The 16,387-nt window shown below is 41.3% G+C and overlaps 1 protein-coding gene across 1 annotated transcript in view; it reads left to right on the top strand.

The window, feature by feature from the left end:
* Positions 1–16,387, top strand: part of TOM1 (target of myb1 membrane trafficking protein) — a 70,699-nt gene that overhangs the window by 29,172 nt on the left and 25,140 nt on the right. Inside the window, exons 8-10 of the mRNA XM_075286843.1 lie at positions 1,678–1,811; positions 4,186–4,234; positions 11,711–11,819. Coding sequence (XP_075142944.1) covers positions 1,678–1,811; positions 4,186–4,234; positions 11,711–11,819 — 292 coding nt within the window. The remainder of the gene's footprint in view (positions 1–1,677; positions 1,812–4,185; positions 4,235–11,710; positions 11,820–16,387) is intronic.

Below are 16,387 nucleotides of genomic sequence, written 5' to 3'. Positions count from 1 at the left end.
TGAGGTTTCCGTGTCACCCCTTGAATACAGCAGTGGTCATGCATGTGTGCTGCTTTTCCGTTCACGGTCTGAGATGGCTGCTACTGATGAAGCAACTCTGTTCAGTATTCAAAGTATTTGAAAGGAGTTGTTAGCATGCCCCAATGCTGCTCTATTCAGGCAAGCTACATGGAATGCCCATATGTTGTCAGTGATGGGACTCCCAGCTCTTAGACACTTATCGCCCATACTGGGGAACAGCTAAAGCTTGAAGGGATTGTTCAAGTAACCAATAATGTAATAAAAACCATACTAATCTGTTAGCTCCAGTTACTGACCACATTAGTTATTTATTGGTATGTCACATTATTGCTGCTGAGATAATAATAAAAACTGTCTGTGACCACCATGATGGAGAAGCAGGAAATTTACCAGTTTTTGTTTTTTTTTTAAATTAATTTATGTTAAGGGTTAATACTTAACCTTTTTAGATCACACAAAACATAATAATTTTTCCGAAATGCTCCTCCTATGACTAGATATTGCTGTCACATACTAGCTATGGCAACCTTTGAATTCCTTTATAAATGTCCACCTAATGCTTATGGTCACACATGCTCAGTAGCACATTCCCATTGTCTGAATCCTGTTGTTCACAAGTGGCAAAGTAATTCCTGCTATTGCGTCAGTAAAAATCCACAGTCTAGATCAGGGGTAGGGAACCTTTGGCTCTCCAGCTGCTGTGAAACTACAACTCCCAGCATGCTCCATTCACTTCCATGGGAGTTCCCAGAACAGCAGAGCCAGTATGCATGCTGGGAGTTGTAGTTTTGCAACAGCTGGAGAGCCGTACGTTCCCTACCCCTGGTCTAGATGCAGCTTATTTTCTCCAGCCCTGTACACATTAGGTGTATGCAAAAGAGGGAATTAAAAGACCACCACCAGGGGCCTTCATAACAAGTATGTGGCCACGTTATCTAGACATAGGTGCATTACTGCAAGTGAAAAATTGTTTTGCTCAGAGCTGCCAATTGAGTGACCAAATCGCCGAGTGTCCAATGCAGAAACATCCTAAAATTGTCAGAGAGAAAAGTCCTGCCTAGAGGATTTTTCTCTGCACCGTTTTCAGTTTGAAAATGGCGGACCTGATTGACCATGAAGTCTGTGTGCAACCGCTGTTGTAGCCGTCTGGCAGAGGACCCAAACATTGAAGACCACAACGCTAGTGTGAACCTTGCATCAATATGCAACAAGCTATGTATCTAATTAATTATATAATTAAAATAGTTCATTTTATTTTGAAGCCGGTAACTTTTTTCCAACTCAGACTTCGCCCAAAATTTGTCCCGACTCCACAGTCCTCATTTTGCCTACTCTAACAAAGTGGCGTGGGTGAAGCTGACTGCAGTGGACATATTTGCTTCCACAGAAACAGTTAACGCTAAGAAAATGGCCGAGAAGCTTTTTTAACAATTTTTCACAGTAGAAGAAAACGTAGTTTAGTGGGAATCTCAGGAGAGATTTTTTATGTGGCTAAGCTGCCCTGTAACATTGAGGTCCGACCACTGCCACTTGATATTTTTGTGACGTTGTGTCCTGCCTAATAGCAGGATAAACTATTTCATAAGATCCCCGGTGCTGTGACTCATTGAGTGCTGTCACTTTCACTGACTTGATGATTGCTTGTTTTCTTCCCAGGAATTGAACCGTACATGCCGATCCATGCAGCAGAGAGTTCTGGAGCTTATACCTCGAGTGACCCATGAGCAACTCACAGAGGAGCTTCTTATTGTAAATGACAACCTTAACAATGTTTTCCTTCGCTATGAGAGGTAAATACGGATTGTTCAACTCTTCTTCTCTTTCTGATGGTTCTGGGATTAGTATTAAGACAGTAATGATTAACAGGTTCAGGTCCAGAGTCGTTTTGAACTTCAGGACCAGGCGCATTTTATCCATTTTTAGCATACATTTGTTTCATGGTGGACTAGCAACATCTTTTTGTAGCCAACGTATTTGCATGACCTTGGCCAGATTCTTTCTTTTTTTTATTTGTTTTCTATACATAATTTTCACTTTACACTTTACAAAAAAGTTAGAATTTTTAGACTTATACCTTGAAGAAATAAAAATTATGGTGTACGCTGTCTTTGTACAAGGGTGAAGTTTATGCTTTTTTTTATTGTGATTTTTTTTTGTGTGTTTGTGATCTGTCCTGATTTTTTTTTTTTTTTAAACATATTTTTTAATGTGCATTGCACATTTGATCCAAATACATGGATATACTGTAATGTATAGTCATCAGTTACCTTCTACTAGCATTATGCTAATCCCTTGACTACCAGCACCAATAAAGTTTGAATAAAGTAGCTGCAAAGAACACTGATATGACAGAGAAGTCTGGAAAATGTCCCAAAACAGGGGTTCTTAAGCCAAATTTCTGGCAACCAGTCATCAGAGCATCTTCTTACAAGCAACGTCCCTCTGATAATTATACGTGTGGCTTATAGTTAACGCTAACCTATAATTTACTGGGCCAGTCTCCCTTTAAGGCAGCCCCTATCAAATTATTTTGATTCCTTTATCTAAAACAGTATTTCTGGGCTCGCTGTTCCAAGTAACGGTCATAGTTGAACATTCTTGTTCATATGACAAAGTCATACGTGAAACTGTGAAGAATACAGGAATTAGCAGTATACATATTACAATATATTGGTAATTAATTACTAGAAAAGACAATAATGATTATTTTTCTTTATCAGTCTCCCTGTGAGATAAATTTCATGTTGTGATATTGAAATTTAAAGCGGACCTTCCCATCTAATTCTTTTTGTATTGCAATAGGGCCACTCCATTGATTCTGGAGCAGCTGAAACTGTTTCTATATCCCCTACAGTTCCGGAGCAATGCCTGCTGTTAATTTCAGCCCAGTTATGTTCTCTGCTGTTTGGTGGGCAGTAGCAGGGAGACTAGGACCACCCCCCTTAGTCAGAATTAGAGAATGTAAAGTGTGTGAGTTGGTGCAAGTGGTGAAAGGTCCCCTTTAAAGAGGGCCTTTCAAGTCCTTGGGCACATTCGGTGTAATACACCGCTAGAAAGCCGACAGTGCGCTGAATCTACAGTAGCGTCTATTGTGCCGTACTGTGAGAGGGGGGCCATTCCTTACCGCCCAGTGATGACGCTGAGGAACGGCTCCCCTACTCCTCATGGTACTTGTCCTTAGACAAAGACTGGGGGGGCATTCCTCACCGCTTAGCGTCATGGCTGGGTGGTAAGGAAGCCCCCCCACCATCCTCACAGTACAGCCCAGCAGACGCTACTGTGAGGAGGGGTGTTCCTGACTGACTGTTAGACAGTGACACTGACACTGAAGAGCTACAGTTACGGCACTGATAGCTCTTCAGCAGGGGCACAGAACGGGAATTCAGCGCACCGGCTTTCCAGCAGTGTATTACACTGCACGTGCCCCGATGACATGAAAGGTCTTCTTTAAGCTACAGAGACAGATTTGTGAGAAATTTACCATTTTGTTGTATGTACTCTGCTCTTTGATTCCAGAAATCCCTGCATTTTACTTGGTGGTCTCCTGTCCATTCATGTTGCCCTGCCTTCTCAGCTTTGTTTGACAGTGAACACAGCCAAAGCCTAGTATATGTCTCTACTGTGTAACAGGAGCACATGTTGAATTTTCTAGACCGCAAGCAAAATTCATTAGTTGGAGAAATTCTAATCTGAATTTCGCAGATTTTAACTTGGTCTGTCCAAAGTCACCTCCTGTTCTCCCAAAGTGAATGTGTTGCTTTCTCTAAGGCAAGCGGCTACATCCCTGTACCGAGAGAGGCTGCCTAGAATCAACTGGAAATGACCTCTCTAGACCCATCTGTTTTCAAGAGCTTTTCAGTTCCTATTCAGCATCATGTATTCAACACAATTACATTTTGGTATAACGCCTTAAAACACTTAAAACAATTGTGTATTTTGTTTTGTTTTCTATCTCATGTTTGAGACACAAGTGCAAATTCTCATTTTTTGCAGTTTATTATTGTATTTCTTCTCCTATGCTGTTACCTGTTGTCTGTGTATAATTGAAATGGTTTTTTTTTATTATCATTTGGAACTTTTATTCTCACTATGCAAAGTATACGCTAGATTTTTAGTAATTTGAAGACCATTTTTACATAAATATGAAATTCTGTTGGCTTTCAGGTTCGAGAGAATATTTGCTGGTCAGACTGGTAGAGCTGCAGAAAACCAGGCAAGTATTTCTTACATGATTATCCAGAATGACTAGAGAAAAAATACCTTGAAATATCAAATGTATCGTGTCACATTGTACAGTAGTTTGCCTGGCAAAGCTAGTCTTAGCATAAAGGTGCCTCTTAACACGGCCACTACATGCAATGCTCTCCCTTGTTTTCGTAGTCTGTCATCAGCGAAGCAGCAAAAATACCTCAATTACGGGTTAATGGCAGCTATTAAGGTCACACCCCTTTTAAACTGTGCCCCCTTTTCATTCATTCATTCATTTCATTTAGGCCAAACACAGTCGAACCGAAAGTGCTTTTATACTGTCTTTGGGCGCCAGTGCCCCAGGGTGGTGATCAAACATGAAAAAACAGAGTTACTCATCGATTTTGGGCTCCCACGTGACTTTCAGCTGTCTTCAGCACTTCTGACTGACATCAGGGACCGCCAAGGCTTATGATTGGGCCTCAGCGCCGCATGGTGTTGTGACACCTAGATCCATGCACCATGTCACGTCACTGCCGAGGCCTACGATTGGGCCTCAGCGGTCATGTGGGTCATGCGACGTTGCGTTGCCTACATCTATGATAGCAGGAGAAGTGAGTAACATGGATTACATCTGATTACCTCCCCGGGAACTCCGACCGTTAAACTCTGGGATATGACGAGTCCCCCATGTATAATAATAGCAGTTTAGCTTTGGAAATGTTCGGTTGGAACCGAAATAAACAAATTGAACATTGGTCATTCTCGTTGACGTTTGGTTTCAGAAATTTCAGCTAAATGGTACCTGAGCATGAAAAGTACAAACCTGTATAGAGTCTTGCTGGGAATCCCGGTCCCGGGCTATATAAGCCTTCATACATGGTGTCCTATCTGTATTTCTGCTGCTAATAATCACATTATAACTGAAACACTGTTTACATTTATTGCTCTGGCTGCGGACATGTACAATAAAAGTAGTCTGCCCCCTCCTATAGCTATCACTGATACTACTGTTTTTTTCATACGTATCTCTGCCAGGAGCAACTATATAATAGCAAATAGATAGCTGAGAAAAGCCCAATTGACCATAATATAGAATATTAAGGAACACAGATTACAAATACACGAAGCCAAGCAGCTAAGACACAAGAAAAAATATATATGAACACAGTAAGTAAAGCTGCTTGCTGTCTGTGAGTGATATCCCATCTATAGTCACACCTGCAACCATACATAGAAACAAGTATATTGAAGACTTTTCTTACGTTGTAAGATGTGAGATTTGCAGAATATTCAGTCCTTTGTATAGAGCAACAGTTTTCAGACATGTGTGCAGACTGTGAGGCAACCAACCCCTCCCATTTCCCATCCCATGCATTCACTGGCTAGAGACAGAACAGAACCACCTCCTCAAGACATCGTGCTTCTAATTAATATATATGGACAGGATTTCCTTAGTAACAAAGGAGTGAACCACAAATTAGCTAGAAGGGAGACACATAGAGACAGGAAATTTAGAGAGGTTTTTGAGGCAGAAGACAACCTAATTTATAATGAAAGCGCATTACATTTTGGTCCAGAATCACTTGTTCTATGAAATAAGACTATGTTGTCTCAAAAAATAATTGACCATTTAAAAAAACAAGCAAATAAAAAAAAAAAACAGTCCTTGGACCTCATTAAAGTCAATGGGGTCTCTCGGGCTTCCATCTGTGTCCATTATTTTCAGGGTCAGTTTTTCCCTTCTACTGGTCCGTTGGAAAACAAAGCCCATATGTGAATGTAGTGTAAGTTGGACATGTCCTTTACAAGCTCTATATGACAATGGAGCTCAGGTATCTGATGCTATACTATTAATGGCTTTCATTTCCACATGAGGTCGAGAGTTCATTGCCATCTATCTCTATTGAATGTGTGGCCCTCATTTGATGCCGTCTACACATGAAAATGTGAATCAGATGTTTCATCTATATCGGAACGTTACAAGGCTGTGAATTTCATTTTTTTTTTTTTTTTGTCCCAACATGCATCCACTTTCTATTGTGTGAATGATTATCTTCTCAGTTACTGCAGTTCCAGTCGCAATACGGGTTATCTACTTTTTATATGTACTCGTCTCGGCTTCTCGTACAGGATGTAGGGAGTCAGAGCATAGCTAAATGAGTTGCTGTTCTGTCTGGGAAAAAAATGGAACAATCTCATTAAAATCTCTTTATCTATGAATATATTAGATTTTAATGTCATTCACCCCCTGCCCGCCAATATAATTATTTGAGCAGCACATACTGTACTAGTCTCATCTGCTTTTATATAGATAATTGTATCTTCATGGTCTGATCACACACAGATTCTAGTTATGTAATAATTATCTGTGAACTCACTTATTCACTAGCAGTAAGCTAGCAAACAGTCCATGCTCTGCATTGTAATGCACCCCCAGGACTCCTATGCCCGTTATTATACTTGTGCAGCACATACTGTACTAGTCTCATCTGCTTTTATATAGATAATTGTATATTCATGGTCTGATCATACACAGATTCTAATGATGTAATAATTATCTATGAACTCACTTATTCACTAGCAGTAATCTAGCAAACAGTCCAAGCTCTGTATTGTAATGCACCCCCAGTACTCCTATGCCCGCTGTTATACTTGTGCAGCACATACTGTACTTGTCTCATCTGCTTTCATATATATTATTATATATTCATGGTCTGATCATATACCGATTCTAGTGATGTTTTTATTATTTGTGAACTCACTTATTCACTAGCAGTAAGCTAGCAAACAGTCCAAGCTCTGTATTGTAATGCACCCCCAGGACTCCTATGCCCGCTGTTATACTTGTGCAGCACATACTGTACTTGTCTCATCTGCTTTCATATATATTATTATATATTCATGGTCTGATCATATACCGATTCTAGTGATGTTTTTATTATTTGTGAACTTACTCACTAGCAGTAAGCTAGCAAACAGTCCAAGCTCTGTATTGTAATGCACCCCCAGGACTCCTATGCCGGCTGTTATACTTGTGCAGCATATACTATACTTGTCTCATCTGCTTTCATATAGATAATTGTATATTCATGGTCTGATCATACACAGATTCTAGTTATGTATTTAATATCTGTGAACTCGCTTACTCACCTTACTCACTAGCAGTAAGCTAGCAAACAGTCCAAGCTCTGTATTGTAATGCACCCCCAGGACTCCTATGCCGGCTGTTATACTTGTGCAGCATATACTATACTTGTCTCATCTGCTTTCATATAGATAATTGTATATTCATGGTCTGATCATACACAGATTCTAGTTATGTATTTAATATCTGTGAACTCGCTTACTCACCTTACTCACTAGCAGTAAGCTAGTAAACAGTCCCGACTCCATATTGTAATCCACCCCCAAGGCTCAGAGAAGCAGCACATTGGACTCCTAGGTGCTTTGTTAGCATACAGAGCATAGACTGTTTGCAGCAGAGTGAAAGTGAGTTCAGAGATAACTACGGTGGCAACACGGTGGCTCAGTGGTTAGCACTGCAGTCTTGCAGCGATGGAGTCCTTGGTTCGAATCCTGCCAGGAAAAACATCTGCAAGGAGTTTGTATGTTCTCCCCGTGTTTGCGTGGATTTCCTCACATTCTTCAAAGCCATACTGATCAGATAAAAAATGTACATTGCGATCCCTATATGGGGCTCACAATCTACATTAAGAGAAAAAAAGAGATAATAACTACATTATTGATATTTGTGTCTCTTCTATCAGTGCATTGTAGTAGTTTAGGGGGTTTTCATAGACACAAAACCTGCACAAAAAAGCAAACTTGTGATTGGGTTGAAAAATATAGATTATAAGGGAAGGAATAATATGATAATTCCTGTTGGATATTTTCTTGACTTTGGCTCACAAAACTACATGCATGACTTTATCTTCCGTTACTAAAGTAAACCAACTTCTCCTTATCTGTAATTATATCCACCTCTGTCCACCATCTCCCCCAGTTAATAGATGTCCACCTCACGAATAGACACTACATACAGCCCTCCAATGGTCATCGCTGTCCATTTTCACTAGTGATTACATCAGGACCACCCCTCTACCCTTGCTCAGTGGGAAGTCATAGGACCCCTTTTCCAGTTGTCTCACTAAGGCCTCCCCCCCCCCATATTTACCCCACCTCCTACAGTTTTCATCACACACCCTTGGTTAGCATCTTTAAGCCTGTTGCCAGCTGCTTTGTCTAGCGTTCTGCATTGGTCTCTCTTCACAACGCTGTCATTATGACAGCCGCCATGTGTCGTGCAGACAGCTCTTGCCACAAGGGATGCCTCTAGTCTTGTAGCCTCTTGACTCTACAGTAACAGCATCCAACTTCACACAATCTACGTGAACAGTTTAGTAGCTCTATAAGTACTTTGCTTTAGGTGTTTGTGTAGTGCTTTTTAGTTGCATTAGGTCTACGTGCCAATCCACAAGGTAACTGTTGTGTTCAGATGGAAGTGCACGTCTCACATGAGAATGGAGCTAAACCGCTGTGTTGGTCCTTATGCATCTAGCAGAAATGTCTACGAATGGGTAGCACAACATGAAATAACACAAAACAGAAAAATGCATTTGCAGTATTATGCAGTTGACCTTTGAGAATAACCTGTTGTGTGTACATGTGGAGTAACACTACTTGTAGCTGATAGATGACTAAAATATGTCATTTTTCACCAGTTTTCCCCTCTGCAGGCTCCGTCTCTGAGCTAGTGAGCAGAGAATAATTGCTATGATATCTCTTGTAGGGCATAGTCACACAATTTCAGATACACATCAGAACAATCTGACATGCATTTCCAATGGGATCCTTTGTAGTAGGTCCTTATGCTGCTTAGCCATATGTAGGGGGGCTTGTGGCTGCCTTCACACAGGTTTCAGGAAAATAAAATACGTATCAGTTTTCATTTTTCTTTTGTGATGCTGGTGAGCTACAGTACACATCCCCATTGAAAACATTGGGACATGGTATACACTGATATTGGTGCAGAATACATGATGGAATCTGCATTAAAATCAGTTGTGTGAACGTATCCATACACTGTACACTGATAATTCCTATTCCTATGTGTCCCTCTGTACATAAATATGCATCCTTCTGAAATAGTTTTTAGATATACCTGAAGAAGAAGAAGCCAAGAGCTTTGAAACATTGTAATCTGTCATTATTATGAGTTAGCCATTAAAAAAAGATATCAACTACTTAAGACTCTCAAGTTTTTTATTTTTATATCGCTTTGTAGCGCAATCTCAGAAATAGCAGCAGCATAGAGAACATTATACATCAATATAGCTGTGTATCCAGCCCTGGGTGGGAGGGGGGGAAGGCACAGCGATCACTACAAGCTGCAACCATGTCTCTGTGCTGCGGTTTAATTCCAGCAGTAGACTATTCCCCTTCTCCTCTCCATAGACTTCCTCCCCCCTCTCCTCTCTGTAGACTTAGCAGTGAATTCAGAGTGAGTGAGCAGTATAGGAAGCAGGCATAAGGAGCAAAGGGTCCTGATAAGTGGAGAGAAGGGTATTTGTGTCTACAAGGGTTTTTATATTTGCTTGCACTATTGACACATAGAAACTGTTTACACTGTAAGAAAACTTGTTACAGTGACCTGGTGGAAATTTTTACTGGAGTTGTCCCTGTGCTAAGTTACCCATGGATTGCTGAAATTATTGAAATTAGTGATGCCCCCTGTTGGTTGGTACTGTCTTTGCTTGGCTCCAGCAGCGTATGGGTTTATAGAGTTTCTATGAGCCTATTTACTGCCTGTTATGCCTTTTCCTGCCAAATGAGGCGCATTGCTTATTTCTGCCCCTTTGTCCCAGCTATTTCTGGGACGTTTAGCATCAAATTCCACTATTCTAAAATGATCCCTTTTATATACACATTTCTGTAGTGCATAATATCTGTGATAGTACGAAGGAACCAAATGCTGCAGCTTGTGACTTAGCCCATAAAATCTTTCATTGTGCCAGGATAGTGTAGACCTGCCGGGGCTACAATTCTGTCATCCTGGTTTATTAAGAATAAAGCTTAATAAAGTACAGTATACTTTGTATTCCCTGCAGGCTGCTCTAGTGTTTGCGGTATCACCTCTCGGAGCTCTGATATGTATTATGGTTGGTTATTGCACGCTAAACCAATTACTTGAATGCCATTTTTCCTAGGTCAGAATAATCCGCCAATCCTTTGTGGTTTAATATTTACATACCTAAACTTCTTCTTTATTTGCCTCTGTTCAAAGACAATATGAGGAGGAGAGCTGAATACTGCTGGGAACGTGGGTAATGCATGACGCCTGAGATTTTGTATTGCAACCAGTAATTTGTTTTTTCGGTTATTAGCGGCTTCATGAATCTAATTTATGTGTTTGTCCTATGGAGGTTGCTGCTTGTGGTTTAGCCGACGCCTGTGGTGAGCGCGGTCCATTCTTGTAATCCTTCTAAAATGAAACATTATCTCTGCTGGAAAGATTCTTTCATAGCTGACCTTGCCATGCGGCTGCACAGTAATAGGGTATTTCTACAAGTGTATTTGTTGTGCAGACATATTACTATTCCATTGATGCAGTCCCTGGGGATACAGCATGGTATATAACACCTGTAATTTATGTGTGGTCTTGTGCCACCATGTAGGTGTTCTCTGTCGTGTGTATGTACGGTGTATATCTACGTTATGTTTTTGTAGGTTTGTTATCTTAGGATTTGTACTGCTCTGTTACCTGCAGACACCAGTTTATGTATCTTACGATAGGTTCACACTGGTGTTTGGGTTTCTGTCCTTTGGGTCCACATTGGGACCTGAAAGATGGAAACCTAATCCTCTTAAAAGCAGTTACAGGCGGAAGCTCGCAGACCCCATGGACTATTATGGGATCCACCGGGTTTTCCCCTAGTTTCCGCTCTTTTTAGGACTTGTTCACACGGGGCAAGAGGGGGCGGATTTTGGCGTTGAATCACCGTCAGAATCTTCCCCAACACAATAGAGGTCTATGCAGACCGCTAGCTTCCTTTTTTACATACTGCTCACGGAAAAAAAAAGCGAGCTGCCCTTTCTTCAGGCGGATTCTGTGGCTGATTTTGCCGGGACGTCCGCCTCGCAGCAGCACCCTCCGGGCTAGGCCCATTCATTTGAGCCTACTCCTGAGCGGGAAGCCGCGACTGTCAGAAGCTGCGACAGTCATGGCATGCGTATTTTGGTCCAATTCAGGTCAAAATACGCCATCCCATGCCCTGTGTGAATGGAGCCTTAAGCGAAATCTGAGACAGAGAGACTCAGGCGCTAGTGTGAACCTATTGTTACCTAGCTTTACTATCATTATAATCCATATGCCATGTATTCACGTAACTGCCATGTACTGATCCACTATGTTATTCTATATTGCAGGTTTTCTGATGGATATGGCATATATTCTATTCCGAGACCAACTCTTAACTAACCGCTCTTCTTTTTATCTTAGACCCCAACCAACACAGCGGCCGCATCGCCATCACTTATCGACCTAGGGACAACCGCTATGGCTGCCCAAGAACCTGTTTCCTCTCTATCTGCACAACTAGCCAATATCAGTAAGTTATCTCACAGTCTCTGCATTTGTGCCATGCTTCTTCTTTAAACTAAAACAATGAAAACTCCAGTTTTTTGGGAGTCTTGTTGTGCTTGCCTCTTTTTTTTAAAGAGAGTCTGTCACTAGTCCATATTGCACACAGCTGGATAGTCGGGGTACATGCAAGTAAAACACTTCTATTTTGTTTCCAATCGGTGTCTCTCTCGATGATATTTTGGCTTTTTCCTGATATGTTAATGAAGATGTCACCATTGATCAGCTACCAAAGAGCTACCACCTTGCTATGACTGACAGGGCCAGATAGTGTGCATATCTGTTATACATACTTGCCCTTCCCCAGTTCTCCAGTGTCTCCCACCCCTGCCCAATCCAGGGGCACCTGAAGGATTGTTCCGGTGGAAATCCTCCACGGACATGACCGTTGGTGGCCTAAGGCAGAAAACTGTAATTCCTGTTCACCCCTTTTTAGTTTTAAAGCAGTTGTAGCATGAAGAAATTTGACTTGCAGGCTATCACAGATGAAATGTAGTTTCCTATACCCACCATTCAGATGAATTGCCATACGTGTAACTTATGAGTGATTGGGTTTGAGGAAATAGGTACAGCTTACTCCTCATACATACTCGTACATATACAACAGCTTATCTTGAAATGTCAAATGAGATGACGGGTATATTTTAAGCTTTTGACAAGTGTACACAGTATGTGGACGCAGATATAGCCTTGGGCTGCACAGAGATTTCTTGTATTGTTATTCATTGATTTTAAATAGTGAGTGACAGCTGGCGGCCAGAAGACTGCATATACTCCAGTGTATTTCATCGCACCGCAGTGGCAGCTCGATAGTTAAAATCAATCAGTAGGGCTCCAAGAGGTCATGGTAATGGGGCGTACATAAAAACTGTGCTGTATATGTAATTGATTATTCACAAAATTACATTAGATCTTTCACTATCAAGCGATAGCCGGACATCCGGATGGATCTGACCTTTTTTTTTTTTTTTTTTTTTTTTTTTTAATCTTAATTCTATTGGGAAATTACTTTTTCATAAGATATCCTGGCCAAAAAAATGCTCATTCAAAGTCATTGCATAAACTCATTTTTAAAGGGAATGAAAAATGTAATTTGTGTTTTTTCCCTCTGTTCATGAAGCCATATGTAGGCATTATACACTCACCGGCCACTTTATTAGGTACACCATGCTAGTAACGGGTTGGACCCCCTTTTGCCTTCAGAACTGCCTCAATTCTTCGTGGCATAGATTCAACAAGGTGCTGGAAGCATTCCTCAGAGATTTTGGTCCATATTGACATGATGGCATCACACAGTTGCCGCAGATTTGTCGGCTGCACATCCATGATGCGAATCTCCCGTTCCACCACATCCCAAAGATGCTCTATTGGATTGAGATCTGGTGACTGTGGAGGCCATTGGAGTACAGTGAACTCATTGTCATGTTCAAGAAACCAGTCTGAGATGATTCCAGCTTTATGACATGGCGCATTATCCCGCTGAAAGTAGCCATCAGATGTTGGGTACATTGTGGTCATAAAGGGATGGACATGGTCAGCAACAATACTCAGGTAGGCTTTGGCGTTGCAACGATGCTCAATTGGTACCAAGGGGCCCAAAGAGTGCCAAGAAAATATTCCCCACACCATGACACCACCACCACCAGCCTGAACCGTTGATACAAGGCAGGATGGATCCATGCTTTCATGTTGTTGACGCCAAATTCTGACCCTACCATCCGAATGTCGCAGCAGAAATCGAGACTCATCAGACCAGGCAACGTTTTTCCAATCTTCAATTGTCCAATTTCGATGAGCTTGTGCAAATTGTAGCCTCAGTTTCCTGTTCTTAGCTGAAAGGAGTGGCACCCGGTGTGGTCTTCTGCTGCTGTAGCCCATCTGCCTCAAAGTTCAACGTACTGTGCGTTCAGAGATGCTCTTCTGGCTACCTTGGTTGTAACGGGTGGCTATTTGAGTCACTGTTGCCTTTCTATCAGCTCGAACCAGTCTGGCCATTCTCCTCTGACCTCTGGTATCAACAACGCATTTCCGCCCACAGAACTGCCGCTCACTGGATGTTTTTTCTTTTTCGGACCATTCTCTGTAAACCCTAGAGATGGTTGTGCGTGAAAATCCCAGTAGATCAGCAGTTTCTGAAATACTCAGACCAGCCCTTCTGGCACCAACAACCATGCCACGTTCAAAGGCACTCAAATCACCTTTCTTCCCCATACTGATGCTCGGTTTGAACTGCAGGAGATTGTCTTGACCATGTCTACATGCCTAAATGCACTGAGTTGCCGCCATGTGATTGGCTGATTAGAAATTAAGTGTTAACGAGCAGTTGGACAGGTGTACCTAATAAAGTGGCCGGTGAGTGTATAGTTCTGACAACGGTGATCTTACTGCAACCTTATTACTTAAGAGGCAAAAAATGCAGACAATAGTGTTAGTGTGTGTCTACGTATACAGCAGGTGAAATAAGTATTGAATACGTTACCAGATCATTATATTACTAAAGGTTCTATTGACTTGAAATTCTCTCCCGATGTCAGTAACAACCTATTTAATTTAATTCCATGTAAATAGAGCCTTTAGTAATATATTTACTTAGAAAATTGGAGACAAGTTCAATACTTATTTCACCCACTGTGTGTGTGTGTGTGTGTGTGTGTGTATTACACACCAATTATTTCCCTGTGCTGAAAACCTGGGCACCATGGCTGTTACACACTGTATATTCATATATACACACAAACAATATTAGGAATGTTCTACATAGATTTCAGTATGTAATGCAGGCCCATAGACTCTACATTATGAACCAGTGTGTAAGGCTCTGTTCACATTTTTTGCACAGTTTGTGTATGAATGCAAAAATACTTTAATCTTGTGGCATCCAAATTCAGAATTATCTATGGTACAGCAGTAGTCCTCCTTGTCCCTTATCTGTCTCAGGCTATATTCACACAGCCTTGTTTGAGTTGAGAATAGAATACTAAACAATGGAATAGAGCTTTAAATATATATATATATATATATATATATATATATATATATATATATATAAATATATATATGTGACAGGACCAGGGGCAAAGTCATAGAAGGAGTGTACATTTCTCCCAGGTTCCTGTCATACACAATCTAATGAAGCCGAGAAAACGTCTGGTTGCTGGAGATAGCAGAATTGGGTGTGTCTCTACTCCCACTCCAGGTTTTGAGATGCGTGGGGTTAATTCTTGAAGTGTGTATAATAGGGCAGAATGCCCACAGGTATATGGCTCTCTCTGCTTCTGGGAAACCAACTGTGAGTTAACCTGCTGTGTTTTGGGAGCTGTGCAGAAGGCCCAGCTCTCATAATTAGGAAACCTGTTAAAAGTAGAAGCCGGACGGCTAAGATTTTATTTTTGTATGCTTTTTTGTTCTGCCTGCACAAGTTCTAATAAAACTGGTAGCGGCCATTTGCACCACATTCTGCTGGACTGGACTTGAATAGGAGCAGCCTGCACACACTCACAATCCACTGGACCAGCTTCTGTCACCTGGAGGCTTTTTGACAAGCTGACCTATGTAGGTTCAGTGTGTCGGGTTTCCAGGGTGTCTGTAAGTTACTGCCTGCATGGGTCCTTTATGTGCTGAACCTTGAGCCTCCTGGCTGGTTCTGACACCAAGCTGGTTATGATCAGAAACAGCACCTGCCACCCTCATTCTTCTTTTCTTCCCTCCGATCCATGTTTTTTGGTATGACAGGTATGGAGGGGTTGGCAGACTCCATTATTGTGTTAGAAAAACAATGGTACCGCACACTCAGAGTTATAGTACAGTGTGGTGCTAGCAGAAATAGGGTCCTTCAGCTCCAACAGCAAAGCTAGAAAAATGTCGCTGCACACACTTGTTTAGAGAAGGTGCAATAATTTATTGAAGAAGCAAAAAAATTTTTTAACAATTGCTATGCGATGGACATGGAGCAAATCGGCATACAGAAAGACTAGATCAAATGATTTAACGTTTCGGTCATACGACCTTCATCAGAAGCAATCTAGTGGAGGGTAGGCCAGGGTCTGGTATCAATAGCGTGTGATACCACTGGTATATGTCTTCAAGTACATGGATACTTGTACTGGAATCCAACCAGAATCCAGTAATGTTCTCTTTATGATAAAGCATATGCAGGCGCCAAACAATATGATCTCCAGATGCATCTTAAGATACCTGACACTCACTCACCTCACAGCTACTTCTCAGTTTGGAGAGTTGTATTGGAAACGTATCCCATCTGGAGCTGCAAGTGGCTTATATATGAAATTACTTCAGTGGGATGTGGGCATGCTGGGCAAGGGGCTCCATGTAGATCTGATTTGTCACCATCTGCATTCATTTATATAATATGTAAATGCAATTAACATAGAATCCTAATGAATATTTATGTATATTAGACATTGAGTGGTCACTAGGCACATACAGCTTACCACAGAATCCTAACAGTCACAGGAAGCATCTCATTTATTAGGCTGAGGCCACAAGATGCAGAAAAGCCGTGTTTTTTGTTGCAGT

The sequence above is a fragment of the Leptodactylus fuscus genome, chromosome 9 (genome assembly GCF_031893055.1).
Source record: "Leptodactylus fuscus isolate aLepFus1 chromosome 9, aLepFus1.hap2, whole genome shotgun sequence".
Taxonomy (NCBI): domain Eukaryota; kingdom Metazoa; phylum Chordata; class Amphibia; order Anura; family Leptodactylidae; genus Leptodactylus; species Leptodactylus fuscus.
This window is presented reverse-complemented; position numbering and strand designations above follow the sequence as displayed.